General features: G+C 45.1%; 7 protein-coding genes across 9 annotated transcripts; 3 read left to right on the plus strand and 4 right to left on the minus strand.

Annotated features, from left to right (window-relative positions):
• The first annotated feature begins 5 nt into the window (after positions 1–5).
• Positions 6–1,572, plus strand: LOC108101293. Its single transcript, XM_017205595.2, has 2 exons — positions 6–473; positions 532–1,572. Exons 1-2 carry the CDS (start codon positions 83–85, stop codon positions 1,506–1,508), a joined length of 1,368 nt encoding a protein of 455 aa, XP_017061084.2. The 5' UTR covers positions 6–82; the 3' UTR covers positions 1,509–1,572.
• Positions 1,533–6,387, minus strand: LOC108101291 (RNA-binding protein 5-B). Of its 3 annotated transcripts, XM_017205592.2 has the most exons (13): positions 6,214–6,386; positions 6,013–6,118; positions 5,557–5,949; positions 4,981–5,188; positions 4,852–4,921; positions 4,498–4,571; positions 4,042–4,119; positions 3,854–3,980; positions 3,521–3,757; positions 3,035–3,454; positions 2,196–2,976; positions 1,885–2,134; positions 1,533–1,827 (listed from the first exon to the last, which is right to left on the minus strand). In XM_017205592.2, exons 2-13 carry the CDS (start codon positions 6,105–6,107, stop codon positions 1,711–1,713), a joined length of 2,850 nt encoding a protein of 949 aa, XP_017061081.1. In that variant the 5' UTR covers positions 6,108–6,118; positions 6,214–6,386; the 3' UTR covers positions 1,533–1,710. The 3 variants fall into 3 exon arrangements, with proteins under 3 accessions (XP_017061081.1, XP_017061082.1, XP_017061083.2); XM_017205593.2 differs by lacking the exons at positions 4,498–4,571; positions 4,981–5,188; positions 5,557–5,949; positions 6,013–6,118; positions 6,214–6,386 and having other exon boundaries at positions 4,852–4,914; XM_017205594.2 differs by lacking the exons at positions 1,533–1,827; positions 1,885–2,134; positions 2,196–2,976; ... (1 more) ...; positions 3,521–3,757; positions 4,498–4,571 and having other exon boundaries at positions 3,867–3,980; positions 6,013–6,387.
• Positions 6,388–6,852: 465 nt separating this feature from the next.
• Positions 6,853–11,292, minus strand: LOC108101290 (RNA-binding protein 5-A). Its single transcript, XM_017205590.2, has 12 exons — positions 10,997–11,292; positions 10,503–10,940; positions 10,178–10,418; positions 10,050–10,119; positions 9,737–9,810; positions 9,296–9,373; positions 9,109–9,235; positions 8,778–9,014; positions 8,249–8,719; positions 7,408–8,188; positions 7,097–7,346; positions 6,853–7,039 (listed from the first exon to the last, which is right to left on the minus strand). The coding sequence occupies exons 1-12, from the start codon at positions 11,113–11,115 to the stop codon at positions 6,923–6,925; spliced, it is 3,003 nt and encodes a 1,000-aa protein (XP_017061079.1). The 5' UTR covers positions 11,116–11,292; the 3' UTR covers positions 6,853–6,922.
• Positions 11,293–11,850: 558 nt separating this feature from the next.
• LOC108101302 lies at positions 11,851–13,998 on the plus strand. The gene is made up of 4 exons (XM_017205603.2): positions 11,851–12,617; positions 12,766–12,968; positions 13,042–13,655; positions 13,791–13,998. Exons 1-4 carry the CDS (start codon positions 12,015–12,017, stop codon positions 13,952–13,954), a joined length of 1,584 nt encoding a protein of 527 aa, XP_017061092.2. The 5' UTR covers positions 11,851–12,014; the 3' UTR covers positions 13,955–13,998.
• Positions 13,670–14,733, minus strand: LOC108101304 (zinc finger matrin-type protein 5). Its single transcript, XM_017205606.2, has 3 exons — positions 14,380–14,733; positions 14,191–14,325; positions 13,670–14,130 (listed from the first exon to the last, which is right to left on the minus strand). Exons 1-3 carry the CDS (start codon positions 14,507–14,509, stop codon positions 13,985–13,987), a joined length of 411 nt encoding a protein of 136 aa, XP_017061095.1. The 5' UTR covers positions 14,510–14,733; the 3' UTR covers positions 13,670–13,984.
• A 98-nt stretch (positions 14,734–14,831) lies between these two features.
• Positions 14,832–17,562, plus strand: LOC108101299 (phospholipase A-2-activating protein). The gene is made up of 4 exons (XM_017205601.2): positions 14,832–15,088; positions 15,152–16,018; positions 16,077–16,706; positions 16,762–17,562. Exons 1-4 carry the CDS (start codon positions 14,931–14,933, stop codon positions 17,471–17,473), a joined length of 2,367 nt encoding a protein of 788 aa, XP_017061090.2. The 5' UTR covers positions 14,832–14,930; the 3' UTR covers positions 17,474–17,562.
• LOC108101303 lies at positions 17,494–18,240 on the minus strand. Its single transcript, XM_017205604.2, has 2 exons — positions 17,818–18,240; positions 17,494–17,741 (listed from the first exon to the last, which is right to left on the minus strand). The coding sequence occupies exons 1-2, from the start codon at positions 18,178–18,180 to the stop codon at positions 17,559–17,561; spliced, it is 546 nt and encodes a 181-aa protein (XP_017061093.1). The 5' UTR covers positions 18,181–18,240; the 3' UTR covers positions 17,494–17,558.
• Between the last annotated feature and the right edge of the window lie 22 nt (positions 18,241–18,262).

The raw sequence follows: 18,262 nt of genomic DNA on the forward strand, positions 1-18,262 counted from the left end.
TTGAAGTAGGGCTTACGTGGGAATTGATTAGGAGTCATATATATTACCCTGATCTTGCTTGATTACTTTTAAAACAGTAAAAATGTCAACGCAACAGCAGCAACTTGACTTCATTGAACGCCACCTGGTGTTCAAAATATTCAAGGACTTTGGTCCTCGTGCTTCGCTGGACTCGCACAAAGTGGAGTGCTCTACTGGACTGGATGGCTTCATGTCCGCTTTGTACACCCTGAAATTGGATCTGATAATTGAAGATCGCGTTAAAACCGAGGTGATTCTGATCAAGTTCATGAAGGGCACAGAGGAATTTCGGGAAAATAGCAATTCGTACATCCAGTTTGCCAATGAAATTTTCGCCTATGCTGAGATCCTTCCTGCCTATGAAAATGTCCTAAGGATAAGTCACCTGGAGGTGGATCTGGTAACAAACTGGGTGCCAAAATGTTACTTTGCCAAGTTCGGTCAGGTTGAAGGTGGGTCAGGGAAAACGTAAAATTATATCACTTCTTGACTAATCTTTAAATACTTTAGGCCTTGGCAACAGTCGCGAATCCGTACTAGCCTTAAAACACTTGAAAGGAGATGGATACCAATTGGGTCCCAGGCTCACTCTTCGCCGGGATCAGCTTGAGGCCATGGTGGGCCTGGTGGGTCCGTTCCATGCCCTTGGTTATGCCACAAAGATACTGCAGCCGCAGGTTTATAATCGCTTGCGAGCCGGCATAGTGGACATGCCCTTTGTTTCCAGTTCGGGAAAGGCCATCTTTGATGTCCTCTATCGCGTGGCCTTCGATCGATTCTACGAGTTCTACGACCGACAGAAGGAGCAGTTGCTCAAGGATTCAGATGCTGGATTTGGTGATGCCATTGAGCGACTCCGAGAGAAGTACTTTGAGAACCCAACGCAGCTCCTGGAGTGGATTCGCACCGCTTCCAGGGCTGACGATCAGCCAGATAACCACTTTGCCACATTCCTGCACGGTGATTACAACCGGAACAATGTGCTTTTCCACTATGGAGACGATGACAAGGTAGATGGCATCAAAGCAATAGATTTTCAAGAGCTGCGATTCAGTACCACGGCCATCGACCTTAGTTTCTTTATGTACATGAACACTCCATCGGAAGGAAGAGATGAGATTTATGCGGATCTCCTAAAGAAGTACCACACACATATGATTAATACGCTGGAACTGGTGCTGCGCCGCAACCCTGATGAGCTAAGCGATGATCGGGTAAATGAACTGCTGAATGAATACAGCTTTGAGCGTTTCAATGCCCATTTCAAGCGCTTCGCTTTCTACGGGGCATTGGTTTGCATGCACTTCTTGCCCTGGTTGCTGGGCAATGAAAAGGATTGCGCCAGATTGTCCCACCTCTTCGATACGGATATGCATGGTTCGGACTTCCATAAGTTGTCCATGGAAATTGCTGGCGATGAGGCGAACTTGGAGATCTTTAAGACTGTGCGTCACGCCTACGAACACGGCTACATGGACGAGATTTAGTAATATTTACAGTGCAATTATCAGTATGTTCAAAGTTCAATTCAAATATAATTTGAAACTTTAATCGTAAACTATTTACATGTTAACTTGAAAAGTTATACTAAATGAGCGCAGTAAGGTGGTGGATGTGTTTTTGAGGTAACAAATGCCTAAATGCCTCTATATTTAAGCGGAATTATATCGTAAATGTCCAAAGGGTTTCTCAGGCGTTCTCATAGCGCTGCTTCATCATCTTCTTAATGTAGGATTTGTAGTCGTTTCCAGGCTGCATGCTACCAGCCTTGTTGCCCAGTCCCACATTGTTTGTTCTCCCATCAGCCTGAGAAGCAAACATGTTTTTAAGTATTTCTTAACAGAATTTACTAAAGGGCTTTACCTCTATGATCTGGGTGCGTCCCTGGTTCTTCCTGCCCAATCCCTGACCTTCCGACCAGCCCATTTTCTGCATTAGACGACTGCCCACGTTGCTTGAACTGATTGGCATGGCTGGAGCAGACGCAGTGGAACCCTTCTGCCGTGTCTGCAAAGTCTTTATTTCTTGTTCGAAGCGCTCCCTGCTTCGATTTGGCGGAGGAGGATCACTCTCGCCGTACTTCAGTCTGCGCTCCTTGGCACGGTCACGATAACTGTGGGAGGAACATTAATTCAATAACAAATTTAAATTTTTAATAAATTATATCCACTCACGATAGTCCCTCATCAAGGGCGGCCGGTGCAGAATTTTGCTTTAGCTTGGCCAGATTCTCCTTGTGCAGATTGGACATCTTTAAGTGCTTCTGCAAGATATCCAGCGATTGGAAGGCACGCTTGCAAAGCAGACAGGTTAGCTTCTGTAGGTCCACATAGTCCGATTCATCACCACCCGATTCCACTGGTTTCTGGGATGCAGCAGCGGCAGCGTTGTCATCTTCTGAATCGGATGCTCCTCCGTAGGCATTGACGAGCTTGTTTATCACTGGTGGTCCTGCCTGTGGCACATAGTCATTGAGCTTGCCACGCTCCTTTTTCTCAAGAATGGAAAAGCCAACATCAGCATAAGCTCCTTGAGCTCCACGCGATGTGGTCGGTGCTTCATTTCCCGAAAGGATGGGCTGCGGAGTGGCCACCGCTGTGTAGTCTTTCCTCTGGTTTAAGTGTTTGGCCCACTTCTCCATGTCCTTTACAATCTTCTTGGCAACCTTGACTTTATCAGGCTTGCCAGCTTCTTCTTTTTCCTTCTCCTTTTCCTTGGCCTTTTTGGCCTCCTCCTCCTTCTTCTCGGCCTCGGCCAGTACTTCCTGCAGTGCTGCCTGAGTGGAGGCGGGTGTGGCCAGCACATAGGTGCTCCTCCGCTGATCCCAGTAGAGATATGCCCCCGTCTCGTTGTTGTAGTAGTACTGCGAGTGGGCATCGTAGTAGAGACCCGTTATATGGTCATAGTAGTACCCGGAGGTCTCATCGTACTGATACTTGGACACATCCGGAGTGGCTGCAAATAAATTTATTATTATTATTTACTAAAGGGAAACTTAAATGTGTCCGCTTACCGTATTTCTTTCCATCGTTTCCCCTCGGCGCACTGGCTCCACGAGCAAGAAAGGCAGCCTTCGCCTCCGCCACAGAGCTCACAGTCTCCATTTGACTTGTCTTCCTCTGCTTGCGCATCATGGCCGATAGGGCCACTGCTGCTCCGGAGTTTGCCTCAGTAACGGTCGGGTCCCCGCTGTTTTTGCCTATTTCAGTCGTGTAGTAATCCGTATAGTACTGGACGTAGTGGGCATGCTCCACAGGATTTGAGGCGTAAACGGAAGCACTGTACTCGGCGAGACGTGGTACATCCGCCAGGGTGTAACCGGTCACAGCGGAAGGTGGCATCGCAGCACCCTGAATACTTGCAGATCTAGATGCATTGGAATCGGCTGTAAACATTTGACGATTCTCCGAGTCGACGCAGTAGGAAATGATAACTGCAAGAAAGGGATTCTTATTAGAGTTAAATATAATAAATGGTGGTTGAAAAGGCTTTCAATTACCAGTTTTATCATCTAGAGTTAGCGGCGGATCCAGCGCCGTCAACCCGTTGTACACGTTCATCGAATCGATGAGAGTGTCGAAATTGAGGTAACAGATGCCCCTAGATGCCTGGGTGAGAGCGTCGCGGCTGATCAGCACCTTGCTAACTGTTTTGGCCAAGTCGGGCAGGTGCTGCTGGAGGGCAGTGAGCACGCCCTCCTCGTTTGTCAACGCGTCCAAGCCGCGAAGCATGATCTCTGCATTAGGAAAGCGGGTTGCGTGTGGTTAGTGGGGTATTTAGCTGATTAACTGGGTAAAACGGCATGGAAAGATATGGCTCATGGTGGGTATACTTTTTGTAAGGATGCGGCTGATCTCGTCGACGCCCTCGCCGGCTCCGGACAGAGCATTCTCGCTCTCCGCCCGCGAGGAGCTGCACACAAAGCACTGGAAACGCCTCTTAAAGTTACTGGCACCACACTGCAAAGTAAAAAAATATAATTGAATAACTTTTGATTTATTGTATTATGTATATCCTTACCTTAACACAGGTCCAATCCGAAATGCGAGTGTGGCTATACTGCATGGATGCACGATGGTCGCCCAGTTGTAGCACGCCCTTTAAGGAGAGAGGGAATAGCAGAGAAGAAAGACGAATCAGTGACTGCAATTCCTCAAAAACTAATAAAAACTTTCACAGACTACACAGTCACCAGGTTGCTTCTGTGTTTTTTTTGGGCAACGCGCAGGTATCGCAGATGCAGGCGGTTCTCCTTTGCGAGATATTCTGGCTTTGAGTTCAGTTGCCCCTGTTAGCACTGTGAAATTTAGATCAAAAGAGCAGGACAACCGATTTAGGACACTACAGATAAAGGAACTGAACTCAAGGCTGGGATTAAAGTGCAGTTGATGCCAAGTTTTCCGGTTTTGCATCCATTTCGATTTCCCTTTTGGCTGATTCAAGAATAGTCAAGTTTCTTGTTCTTTGTTGTGATACCTGTGTCAAATCCATCCAATGTCTCGCCTCCTCAACGGTTTTAAACTCGACAAATGCAAAACAGCGTGAGGCACCTAAATTTTAGATAGAAGCAGATACGAAAATGATTTTGTCAAAAAATGTTGTTGGTTGTTTTAATATCATTGTAACATTTTTGGGGATTGATTGGTTTCAGTTTGTATTTTTCTATGAATATACATATATATTTTTGTGGAATTTTGTTGCTGATGTCGTAAGCCAAGTATAACTGAATTTTTTTGTAAATCCTCTTCCGAACATTTTGCTGGGCACACAATACTCACGCTATGCTTTTTTCATTGAAAATCGAAAGTAAAACACGAAAATGTAACCCACCTGTAGGCTGTTTCCTCATCACGCGAATGGAACTGGGTTCCATGTCGACTTTTATCAGCTCGCCCATGATCTGTGAGGATTAGGGGATTATTTCTCTAATTTTGTTTTTTATATTGTTGTTAATATTACATCTGCCTCCGTGACGTGCTTCTTTAGACCAAATAGGATAATGTTGTTTAGCGGCTCCACGTTGTTGCCACTATGATAAGGGCCCTTCTGCTTAAATTCATTGACCGTGTCGCTGTCCTCATCCGAGGAATATTGCCTTTCACGCTCACGATCCCTTTCGCGATCTTTACTGTGACCATTGTTGAACTGCCGATGATCACCACTGCGGCTAAAAATCAATTGATTAGTTATTCTTAAAATACGTAATACTTTATTTAAATTGTTAAATATAATTAGCATTTTTATAAGACTTGACCGAATGGCATTAATCGTTCATTCAAACAATATTTAAATGTACTTGAATTTAGAAAAGAAGACATGAAAAATTCATTGGCAATTTGTATGCATTCATTCGAACTTTTGTGTACAATGTAGCAATATGTAAATTTGTATACGAAACGTTTGCGTGCGGAAATCAAGCATTTTTTTTAATTCATTGGAAACTCAGATTATTCTAACTAAGGTGATCTCATTGTTAGCTCAGAAGGTAAACATCTTTTGAAAAATATTAATAATATTATTATTTTAATTTCATACCTATTGCGTTCAGATCCTCTATCAAAGTCGTCGTAATTCCGATCCTTTGACTTCCGTTCATAATTCTTATAGCGATTATCACTATTATATCTATCCTGATTGCGTTTGTCATAGTTATTCTGATCACGACGGTCATGGTTATTGTAGTTATCATGCTCTCTGCGATTGTGGCTATCAGGATCTCGACGATCGTAATTGTCGTCTCCGCGATGATTGTAATGATCGGAATTTTGACGTGAGCTATAGGATCCCTGATCATCGTAGTCCTCGTTGATCAAATCTCTGTAGAGGTCGCGATCTGGACTGCGATCGTGTCTATAGTGCGAGGATCTCTCCCTACTCCGCGAACGCGAATTGCGACGTCTATAGTCGCTGCGATCCCGACTGCGGTCTCTAAAACATTAGAAAAAAAATCAATTTAAACACTGAACATATGTTAAGACGCGTTCTTCTTACCTGGATCGGGAACGGGAACGAGTATAACGTCTGTAGCCCGAATCATTCCCATTTCCGTTGCCTCCCGAGAAGCTGCGACCATATCGAGAATCCATTCTACGCGTATCTAATGCGAATCGATGGTAATTATATTCAGTCTGTTCTGTATGCGTTTTTGGCCCTTTGCCATTTAGTTGCACCGCGTTAAACTACACATCTTACTTGTTCACCGGGTTTCTAACAGGATACGAGAGCTTGTAAAACTTGTTCCTAGCTTGAAAGCCTGTCCATTAAGACAGAAACAAATAAATCTATTTGTCTGGGCACAAAAAAAGTAGAAAAACACGAACAGGAAAAATCTCGGCCTTCTTTGCGTTTACCCAAAACACCAATGTTGCCGGATGATGACAAATCCAGTTTTGTTGCTATGGCATCACCAACCGCTTCATAAAAGTTATCGGCAATCGATTATTCGCTAGCAATGCAAGGCGCCACTAGCTATTTAAACTATTCGACATTATTATAATTTATTTTTGTACATTCAAATGAGGATATGAATACGCTTAATCATAACCAAAACAATTTATTCTAAAATACCGCTATCTCATTTTTTCTGCAGGAAAAGGAGCATGTAAGGTGCAAGGCTTAGACTAGGAAAAGAAAATGCTTGAAAGAATTCGTACATCATAATGTTGTTGTAGGGGTTTTCCAAAAAAATTTTTTTGGGAAAAAAAAAAAATAAATTTTTTTTTAAAAAAAAAAAAAAAAAAAAAAAAAAAAAAAAAAAAAAAAAAAAAAAAAAAAAAAAAAAAAAAAAAAAAAAAAAAAAAAAAAAAAAAAAAAAAAGTAAGAGCTTAAGTATTAAATTGAAATGGCTCCTTTTAATTTTACAGGAAACATGTGAAAGCGGGTCTAAGAGAAACGCATATTCTCAGGCGTTCTCATAACGTTGCTTCATCATTTTCTTGATGTAGGATTTGTAATCGTTGCCTGGTATCATATGTCCCGATTTGTTGCCCAGTCCCACATTGTTGGAGCGCCCATCAGCCTGGAGAAAAAGTTATTGAAGTTAATTTTAAGCTACTTTAAAATCTCTTTTGTTTACCTCTATGATCTGGGTGCGTCCCTGGTTCTTCCTTCCCAATCCCTGACCCTCCGACCAGCCCATCTTTTGCAGGAGGCGACTGCCCACGTTGCTAGAACTTATAGGCATGGCTGGTGCGGCCGCAGATGAGTCCTTCTGTCGCGTTTGTAAAGTCTTTATTTCCTGCTCGAATCGCTCACGGCTGCGATTGGGGGGAGGAGGATCACTCTCCCCGTACTTCAGCCGGCGCTCCTTGGCACGATCACGATAACTGCGGGAACATCAAAAACTTAAATAATTATTTACTAATTTAATTATTTAATTCTACTCACGACAGTCCCTCATCAACGGCAGCTCCTCCGCCAGTACTTTGGTTCAACTTGGCAAGGTTTTCTTTGTGCAGAGTGGACATCTTCAAATGTTTCTGAAGGATATCCAGCGATTGGAAGGCACGCTTGCAGAGCAGGCAGGTCAGCTTCTGGAAGTCTACGTAGTCCGACTCATTGGCGCCTCCACCTCCAGTTGAAGCTCCCGAGTTCTGGACATTTTGAGCACTATCCTCCTCGGAGTCTGATGCTCCGCCGTACGCATTTACAAGCTTGTTTATTGGACCCGCCTGCGGCACGTAGTCGTTCAGCTTGCCGCGTTCCTTTTTTTCGAGAATCGAGAATCCCACATCGGCGTATCCTCCCTGATTGCCCCGCGATGTGCTCGGACCTTCGTTTGCCAATATCGGTTGCGGTGTGGCCACAGTAGTGTAGTCCTTTTTCTGGTTGAGCTGCTTGGCCCACTTCTCCATGTCTTTGACGATCTTCTTGGCCACCTTAACCTTGTCGTGCTTGTTACCGCCCTCTTTTTCCTTCTCCTTATCCTTGGCCTTTTTGGCATCCTCCTCCTTCTGCTCGGCCTCCGCCAGCACTTCCTGGAGGGCTGCCTGAGTGGAGGCGGGGGTGGCCAGCACGTAGGTGCTCCTCCGTTGATCCCAGTAGAGATATGCACCCGTTTCATTGTTGTAGTAATACTGTGAGTGAGCATCGTAGTAGAGTCCCGTGGTGCGATCGTAATAATAACCAGAGGTCTCATCGTACTGGTACTGGGTTACATCGGGAGTGGCTAAACGGTAATGGAGTAAATGAATGTAGTGAAATTCAGAGTCACATCTTCAGCACTTACGGTAGGTCTTTCCATCATTTCCCCTGGGCGCAGTGACTCCCTGAGCTGCCAGCGTGGCCTTTACCTCCGCCGCCGCCTGTGCAGCTGCAGTGGCCGCCGCCGTGATCGTGGTCTCGATGCTGTTCATCTTCTTCTGCTTGCGCTGGATTGCCGACAAGGCAACCGCTGCTCCAGAGTTGGCCTCCGTCAAATTGGGATCACTGTTCTTCTTGTTGATATCTGCCGTGTAGTAGTCGGTATAGTACTGGACGTAATGAGCGTGCTCCGCGGGATTCGAAGCGTACAGGGAGGCACTATATTCAGCGAGACGAGGAACATCGGCCAGCGTGTAGTTTCCGCCTAATCCCGAAGGCGGCACAGCGGAAATGTCTCCGCTTGGATTGCTCGATTCGTTGGCTTTGATTGCTGCAGCTTTCGGATCTTTGGGCGCAGCTTGGCGATCCTCCATGTCATTGCAATATGTAACGGCAACTGCATATATACCAAATTTGTTATTAATTAGGTTGGAAAACTAAAGGCGGCAATATACCAGGTCTGTCATCTAATGTAAGCGGAGGATCCAGCGCTGTCAACGCATTATGCACATTCATGGAGTCGATGAGCGTGTCGAAGTGCAGGTAGCAGATGCCTCGCGATGCCTGGGTTAAGGTGTCCCGACTGATTAGCACCTTGCTGACCGTCTTGGTCAGATCCGGAATGTGCTGCTGGAGAGCCGTGAGCACACTCTCCTCGTTTGTTAGGGCGTCCAGGTTGCGCAACATGATTTCTGCATGGAATAGGGAAGTAGTGGAAAGATCGTGGCGGTCAGTTGTCTGTGCGTTTTTAAACCGACCGAGATGGAAAGAGAGTGGTTTGTATACTTTTGGTGAGAATGCTGCTGACTTCATCCACGCCCTCACTTCCAGAGGAAAATGTGGTTTCGCTGTCTTCCCGAGATGTTTTGCACACGAAGCAGTAAAATCTAAACTTAAAGTTGCAGACTCCACACTGAAAGCAGCGTAGTTAGTTTATAATCTTTGATAATGCTGTTATTTTATATGGGCTCACCTTGTTGCAATTCCAATCTTGGATTCGCTTGTGACTATACTGCATCGACACCCGTTGGTCGTTCAGTTTGAGTACGCCCTGGAGCACCAGACATGGAAATAGGAAAAAGAAAGGTTTTAGATTAGTAATCTGCCAAAGGAATTAATTTTTTTCACACTCTACACAGTCACCGGATTGCTTCTGTGTTTCGTAACGCGAAGTTTTAGCTGCTGGCGATATCCTCGTGGCCCTTTTTTAGAAAACAACAATAAAATAATGGTTTCTCCTTTAGTTTCCATGTTTCTAGGAAATTTTTCATTTCAGATTGGGTAATAAGCAAACTTCTCGGTTGGAAAAAGGAAACCAAAGTGAAGAAGCACATAACTTTATAATTGCTAAAAGAAGAGCCTTGGCTGCTGATGTTGGAAGGTTGAAAGGGTTTCTGGTTGATTGCGCTGATACCTGTGTAATATCCATCCATTGCTTCGCCTCCTCAACGGTGTTAAACTCGACAAACGCTATACCGCGTGATGAATCTAAATTTTCGGATAGAAGCAGATACAAAATGTTTTCGTCAAAAAATGTTGAATGTTTCGATAGGTTTGTAACATTTTTGTAGGAAATTGTGTTCTTTTGCGTTTCATATGTGGCCGGTTAAATTTGATTGGTTCATTTCGTCTCCATTGGCGCATAGCCACTCGCTCTTTTTTCTTTTTTGTTTTTGAACTTACTCTGTCTACGCTGTAAGTACAAAGTTAGTGATTTCGTAACCCACCTGTTCCATGTTTCCGGATAATACGTATGCAGGCTGGCTCCATGTTCACCTTGATCAGCTCGCTCATAATCTAAACAATATAAATGCATTATTAAGATGATTTTTAAGGCTTATTGGCTTTTGGTTACATCTGCCCTAGTCATTTCCTTGGTGAGACCGAAGATAATAATTATGTTGAGGGCTTCGGTGGTGCCTCGGTACTTATTCCTCCGCATATGACCCTCATCACTGTCATAATCTGAGGAAGCCCGCCTTTCTCGGTCTCGATTGCGGTCGCGATCACGATCTTGATCCCAGTCCCGTTCACGTTCTCGATTTTGGTTTTGCATATTGTTGTTTCCGTTGTACGAACGATGATCTCGGGGGCGTCTGCGACGGATAAGTAACAAAATTTAAAAAATCAATTTATTGAATCCTGGTTTATATATTACGCATCTGCTTTCATCTACTCACGTGTTTCGCTCGTTGCTTCTGCTTCGATCATCATGACCGAAGTTCCTATTCCAGGTTCTATTTTGTTCCCTGCTGTGACCCCTTTCCTGAAACCTTTCCCTGTCCACGGAGTTTTGTTCCCTGGAATCGTGATCTCGGCAGCGCTGTTCGTACTCATAATCATTAAGCTCCCGATCACTATCACCATCTCTATCCCGATTCCGGCGATCAAAGTTATCTTCTTTTCGGAACTGACGATTATCAAAGTTGTTTCGTGAGTTATAGTTGCGCTGATCATCCCTGTAGTCTTCGTTAATTATATTATGGTACAAATCGGGGTCACCCCCACCACCGCCACCCCGACCACCACGATGATCGTGTCTAAACATGGGGGAGCGTTCCCGACTCCTCGAACGAGAATTACGATGCCTAAAGCCACCGAAACCGCGATTGCGTTCCCTGCAAATAAATGTTTTTATACAATTATAGCTTCACGTATGGGAAACTATACATACCGCGATCGCGACCGAGATCGACTATATCTAGATCCCGGCCTGGATCTGTAGTAGTTATTTCCCCGTCCCCCTTCATTTCCACTGCCACCAGAGAAACTACGCCGATTACGCGAGTCCATGGCCCACGCTGGTTGTTTTTTCCTGCCGCCGGTCAATAGATTAAAGGGAGCTCCGTTGCAAGAGCTCTCCTTTTCTAAAGCATTAACTAATTTTTCTGTTTTATCCCGGCGCTTGATTTTAGACCGTATCTTTTTTCTCAAGAACACTTTTGGCCCCTTTTTGCCATTCACCGTGAGTGTGGTATCGATAAGCTCAGTTAATCTAAAGATGGGTCGGACTGGCTAGTCAGTCCAATGCTTCTAATTATTTATTTTTCTTGCATAAAATATCATTTTTATTTTACTAACATTTAAATATTTAAAATAAAACAAATTACTGGTACGTAAAAATAATAATAACTTATTGAGTAAAAAATGTTTACGTTGTATATGTGGGTTTTGATAGTATTCCTGATCGGGCTATGCTGATATTATTTGATAAAAGTTTTATCAATTTACCTTCTTATTTTAATATTATTTTAATATTAAAACAATAAAAATAAAAAACTGGTACGTAACACACATAATCAACTTACTGAATAAACATTATTAACATTATGTTGTATTAAAAATATATAAATAGGTTTTGTTAAGTCTCCAAATCGGCCTTAGCTTTGTTTTTTTATAAAAGTTTGATCAAATGGCCTTATTATTTATATCAAACAAAATTTGTTTAAGTCGTGAGAGGCTTACATGCAGATAAAAGCTAACCATCGCACATCTCTAAAAAAAAAAGTATTTTTGAGCGCTTAAACCTTCACTTTGCAACACTGTTATCCAGCGTGTCTTGGGGGAAAACCAATTTATTTTCTTTTGGATCCATCTAATCTTAGACTTCCCCCATAAAACGGCCGCAAGCAAAGTCTCCATATCTTTTATCGATTGTGTAAACTCGAGTAGTTCATTTGAAATCAGTGACGATGAAGAAGGTGCTATTAACAAAATCGAAGCACAACCAGCCAGTCGCTGGCGGATCGGATATTCCGTTGGGCAAGCAAGCAGCATCACTTCGAGTGATTTCAATGCCCGCCCAACTGGGCACCACAACCTACATTCAGCGCAAGTCCTTCCAGCCCGTCTACGAGGACATTTTCAAATTACTAATGCGAATTCCCGACAAAGCCCTCACCCAACGGGTGATCGACGCGATTAATGGGCGTAATAACAGCGATAAGGTCGCTATCTCCCATTCAGGTAAACAGTGCTCTTGTGGGGCCCAAAAAGTGGACGCCTCCACTCAAACTGATCCGGAGCCAGAGGCAAGGAATCCGAAATCCGAGGAAAAACCTGCCATCAAGAGTGAATCATCTGCTGTTTATATCAATGGTACATCGATCAGTCCAAGTTCCACTGCCCTCGAAACACCTGAGCAACCACTGAAAGTTGTCAAAAAGCGCGGAAGAAAACGAAATACATGTGTGCCGCAGGTGGTCAAAAGATCTGCGGCTGAAATGGCACGCCAGGAGCGGGAGGAGAAGCAGCTGACACCTGTGGTCGCCAAAAAGAAAAAACATGATGTTTCGGTAAGTCACATTATAGATTAGAAAAGAAAAACATTCGTCATTTGTTAAGTGTTTGTTGTTACAAATGTTCTTTTAAGAAAATTCCATTACGTGACTAAAGTCAGCAAGTTTTGCAAGCATTATTTACTTATACATATGTTCTCTGCAGGATTCGAGAAATTCAGGGGGAAATGGTGTATCAAAAGCAACCCCTCATCGAAGAGACTCGAGTTTTTCAGACATATCCTTATATTCGGAAGAAATTAATCGGGTTGAAGACTATATAAATAATGGTACCAGTTCAGAGCGAATAATACGCATGATGGCCCAAGAATTTAGTAAGGCTCGTATCATGTCCGAGGAAGGATTGCTGTAAGTAACTGAAAATATATACATATCATGACGAATGAGATCATCAAAGAATCATTTACAAATGCCATTTTAGACCCATCCATGATGAAATCCTGCGCGGTGATGTTTACGGCGTACATCGTCAGGCTTTTGTGTGCAACCACGCCAAGGTCGACATCAATGAACTACTCACCATCGATGGCGAGGATTGCCTGCAACTAGCTCTGACCAACGACACGGATACGGAGATTGTATCGATCATTTTGAGAATGGGTTGCCACACAGACCACCTCTATGAGAACTCAAATACAGCTTTGCACCTAGCGGTGATAAATGATATAAGTATTGAGTCCATTAAGGTGCTGATGCGTCGCATCGATCTAAACCTTCTACTGCTGACTAACGACGACGGTTACACAGTTTTGCACCTGGCCGTGCGTAATAATCAGTTTTTGGTTGCGGAGGCGATATTGGATATTATAGACGAGCGGGAATTGGGTGAACCAGTGTATGGGAGAGCAACGGAGACCCCGAGTGCCGACATTAAAGATGAGAAGGCCTTTGCCAAGTACTATGATCGTGCTTGCGAAAGACTAGAAACCAACAAACACAAGTTTAAGAACCGGAGACGTAAACTGAATGTGATAAATGCCTCCGAGGCAAAGGGAGGCAATCCGCCCCTGTTTTATGCCGTCGAAGGGGAATTGGGTATGTTAATCTAATAAGTTCAATTCATTTATTTTTTGAGAAAGAAGGCTTCAACTGAATCATTATGCATGATTGTACAATTTTGTAAAAACGTTTGTCTGTTGATTTAATTCTTGTTATCTTGCCGCATTACAGAACACCTTTGCTATTTCCTGCTGGCACATCTGGCTGACCCCGACGAGGAAAACTTAAGCGGGCATTCCCCGAAATCATTTCATTACGAATACGCTCGCATGTTGCGGATAAACCTGCGAGTGGCGCGCGTCATGGAGCAAGTGGCTGGCATTTTGAATACTTGACATTGTACATTATTAATACAATATTGGCTACTATGCCCAGCTTAGCTCAAAATTGGTTTGCTTGAGCCTAGTCAAATTGATGGGTTGCAACGAAGGAGGTAATCCCGGTTGGACATGGGTTTTCCAGGGCCATTTATTTGCCTTCTTTCTCCTCCGAGACTTCTTTTTAGCAATAACTGAAAGGTTATAGAACAAAAATATAATTTGTCCTTAAAAAAGGTAAACTAATATCATACCCAATTTTTCCAGTTCTTGTAATTCCTTTGCACTATAGTGACAATATTTGCAAAACAGGTCAAATTTGCAGTATCCCCCAAAATATCGCTTACATGGCACTTTCTGGCGCTCTTCAGCCAGGATCTTTTTGGGATCTAAAGATTTCAATACTAATAAATATACCCATTTTTAACAATGAGAAGTTTTACCTTCAAATCGCCTCATGTAATTCGTTTTTGCAATTGTGTGAGATATTCCATCGTTGTGCAGTTTTCTTACATTTAAGTCGTTTTTCATAAAACAACAACAGTAGTCACAGTAGTAACTCTTTCCACCCATTATTTAAAGTCAAACGTAATCGGACAAGAGTTAACAAAATGTAAACAGCGCAAAACAAAACTTTGAGGGATAAAGGTGACAGTCCCGATCCAAATTACGTCCGATAGTAGCCTTGAATATCGGTATATTATTGTAGTTGAATGCGAATCTTCCATAGTACATATAATCTTTAACTGGCAAATGTTTTTAACAAGAAAGACCGAAAGTATGTAAATTTGGCTACCAAACTGCTTTTAATTGTTTTTAAAATATTTTAGACTAAAAACTATCGGAAGAGGTTTATTGACCTGGAATCGAATAGTGTGTGCCATCACTATCTGAGTGTGCAGATTTTTTCGCAGTGAATGGCAATTTCGGCTGTCTGACAACCGGCACAAAGCAAAAATTTGGATAACAAGGACACTAGATAACCAGTCCGCAAATGGAGCCATCTTTGGACAACTACAAGCTGAGCTGCGAGCTCCTGGGCCACAGCATGGATGTGCGGGCGGTGGCGATAGGTGGAAGTGCTCCCGAAGGTGGTCAAGTAATCCTATCCGGTTCGCGAGACAAGAGCACAAAGCTCTGGAAACCCGCGGGGTGAGCTTACCAGCCTTAGAGATCTTAACTTTATCTAAGCCCTTCTCTTTCGACCCTCCCTAGAAACGAGTACTTGGAGAGTTTGACCCTGCAGGACCACAAGAACTTCATTTCGTACATCTATTACCTGGAATCGGAGCAGTGGATCTGCACGGCCAGCAACGATGCCACCATTTGCATTTACAAGCAGGATGGTTTTGTACCACTGCTTACCCTCAAGGGTCATGGCTCCACGGTGTGTGCCGTCGCGGAAGGATTGGAGCCGCGCAGTCTTATTAGCGGCAGTTGGGACAAGACCGCCCGAGTGTGGACCATCAGTGAGACGGGTGTCGTGTCCTTCATTACCCTAGAAGGACACGAGGCTGCCGTCTGGGCAGTGGCTACCTTAAAAGAGCAGAAGAAATACGTGACTGGCGGAGCCGACAAGAACATCTATTACTGGAATGCTAAGGGCGAGAAGCTGCGCCTGCTCAAGGGACACACGGATTGTGTTCGTGGTCTTATTGGGCTGGAGGCCAACACCCTGCTTTCCTGCGGCAACGATGCCGTTCTCCGCTTCTGGAACGAGGATGGTGAGTGCGTGCGCCAGTTGAGCGGGCACACCAACTATATCTATTCGATGGACCGGAATCAGGCGCTGGGCGACCAGGTGGTGGTATCCTGCGGCGAGGACAGCACTCTGCGCATGTGGAATGTTATCACTGGCGACGAGCTGGGTGCCCCCATTACCCATCCGGCCATTTCGGTGTGGTCCGTGGCCTGCCTTAAGAACGGCGACATTGTAACCGGTTGCAGCGATGGAGTGGTGAGGGTATTCAGCCAGGATCCCGCTCGTCAGGCCAGCGCGGGAGTTCTCAAAGCCTTTGACGTGGCAGTGGCCACAAGGAAATCGCAGATGAACGAGGAGATCGGAGGGGTGAAGAAGACAGAGTACGATATTTGATTATTTTCTTTTTTAACTTTTAAAGCATCCTTGCTTGCTTCTTAGCCTTCCAGGTCCAGAGGCTCTGTTGTCCAATGGCACTCGCGAAGGGCAAACCAAAATGGTGCGTCACCCCGATGGTTCGGTAAAGTGCTACAGCTGGGAGTTGGGCAATTGGAATCTGGTTGGCGAGGTGACCGGAGCTTCCGGCGGCACGCAGGCGAGCTCTGGCAAGAAACTGCACGAGGGCAAGGAGTACGACTTCGTGTTTAATGTGGACATCTCCGACACGGAGCCGCCCATCAAGTTGCCCTACAACCGCGGCGAAGATCCCTGGCAGGCGGCACAGGCCTTCATTCATCGCCACAACCTGCCGCAAGCCTATCTTGACCAGGTGGCCAATTTTATCGTCAAGAATTCGGATAGTGCGCCCGTGGCCATGGAGCAAGCGCCCACTGGCTATCAGGATCCCTTTACGGGCGGCTCTCGTTATGTTCCTGGTTCGAGCAACACCAACGTGCGGAGCGGTGGTAATGTGGATCCCTTCACGGGCGCCTCCAGCTACTCCACCGCAAGCAGCAATGCCCAGTCGCAGGTTGATGTGAACTTTGTGCGGTCCGGTGAAAAGCACTTTCCCGTGAAGAGCTACCGCACCTTCGACACATGCGATGCGAAGAAAGTGCTGGAGAAAATGAAGTAGCTACCAGTATAATTGTTCCTTTCGAATCCCACTAATCCTTTCTCTTTCCAGGGAGTTTAATAGCAAGATTACGACTGCCGATGGCAAAGTTGGGGACGAAGTCCTATTGGCTGTTATCAAGCTGACTGAGCAAACTCCAGAGCTGGACCTCACCTCCCTCGAAGCTCTTATCATCCTGCTAAAGTGGCCTGCGGCCATGCTCTTTCCAGTGTTAGACATTCTCCGCCTGGCCGTGAGGAACGAGGCAATCTTCAGTGTCCTGAACAACAGCCACAATTTCCTGGGGATCGTGATCCCCCAGCTGAGTGGATCGGCGGCCAACCAGCTGATGGTGGTGCGATGCCTGGCCAATAGTTTGAGCCACAAAACCGGACGGCAGCAGGTTGAATCGCATCTGCCGCAGATCATCGACATGGTCGGAGGCATCAAGGCGGGCAGTGCCAACCTGCAGATCGCCGTGGCCACCTTCTACTTGAACCTTACAATCGCTCAAACGCAGAGCGTAGCCAAATCCGAGGTCTGCCACGTGGTCACCTCCGGTGTGGTAGAGCTGCTCAAGTGGGCCAACGACCTGGAGGCCTGTTACCGTTCCATGCAGGCCATCGGTAACCTGACCACCACTCCTTGCGGCCAGGAGACCGTCGCCCAAGTGGTCTCCGTAGACTATGTGATGGACAAGCTGAGGGAGCTGACCAACACCCCGCAAAGCGAGAACTTCAGCAAGGTAAACTCGGCGGGCCAGGCATTGTTGGCCGCCTTCTAGGATCTCCGCCTTCCTCGTCATTTATGAATCATTCTAAATTATATATATATTGGAGAACGTTTTTCTAAATACACAATTATACGCGCTAATCTTTTTTAGACTTGGAATGCTGGGGGTTCTCCGAGGACGAGGAAGAAGATTCTGGTGGATGGTGTCGGTTGTTTATTCGGTCTAGGAGCTCATGCTTCCATCGCTCTTCGGGCACTCCTTTCGCCCAATCCGGCACCTGGATATTGGGCAAAGTGATGGTGGACATGGCCTTGAGGATCTGGAACCCAAGATATATAAATTTTAATTGTTTGGTCTGTATTAAAAGATAAGATAGGTATTTGATAAGCTTTTACCTGATCTGTCCGCGTTCTATCGAGATCCATCTCCAATTCCCTTGGTCTTGGTTCACTCCAAACCTGACGCTCGATCTCGACATCCGCTGGCTCAATATCCGGCATATTGGGATCGCCGTGAGTAACTGGCGCTGTCATCAAATCAACATCATCGTCGTTATCTTGAGTAGGTGTCTCCGGCTCCATGGGAATCTCCTCGGGAGCTGCTCCGTCAATATCTTCATCCAGGGCGAGTGGTTGGTAGCCATCGTAGGCATCTGAATCATCGTCGTCCTCGCTCTCCACACCATTACGGGGATGGTCAACCGCCGGGGTTGGAAACATATCCTGGCCAGGATCTGAAGGTAACTCCGGACTTCCCATTGTTTTTAGTTTTGTTTTAATCAAAACAAATAAGTTCTTTCTTCGATAACGATAGGCAAGTTGTTAAGTGCTGCAAAACTCA

This window comes from Drosophila ficusphila, unplaced genomic scaffold, assembly GCF_018152265.1.
Source record: "Drosophila ficusphila isolate 14025-0441.05 unplaced genomic scaffold, ASM1815226v1 contig_412, whole genome shotgun sequence".
NCBI classification, from domain to species: domain Eukaryota; kingdom Metazoa; phylum Arthropoda; class Insecta; order Diptera; family Drosophilidae; genus Drosophila; species Drosophila ficusphila.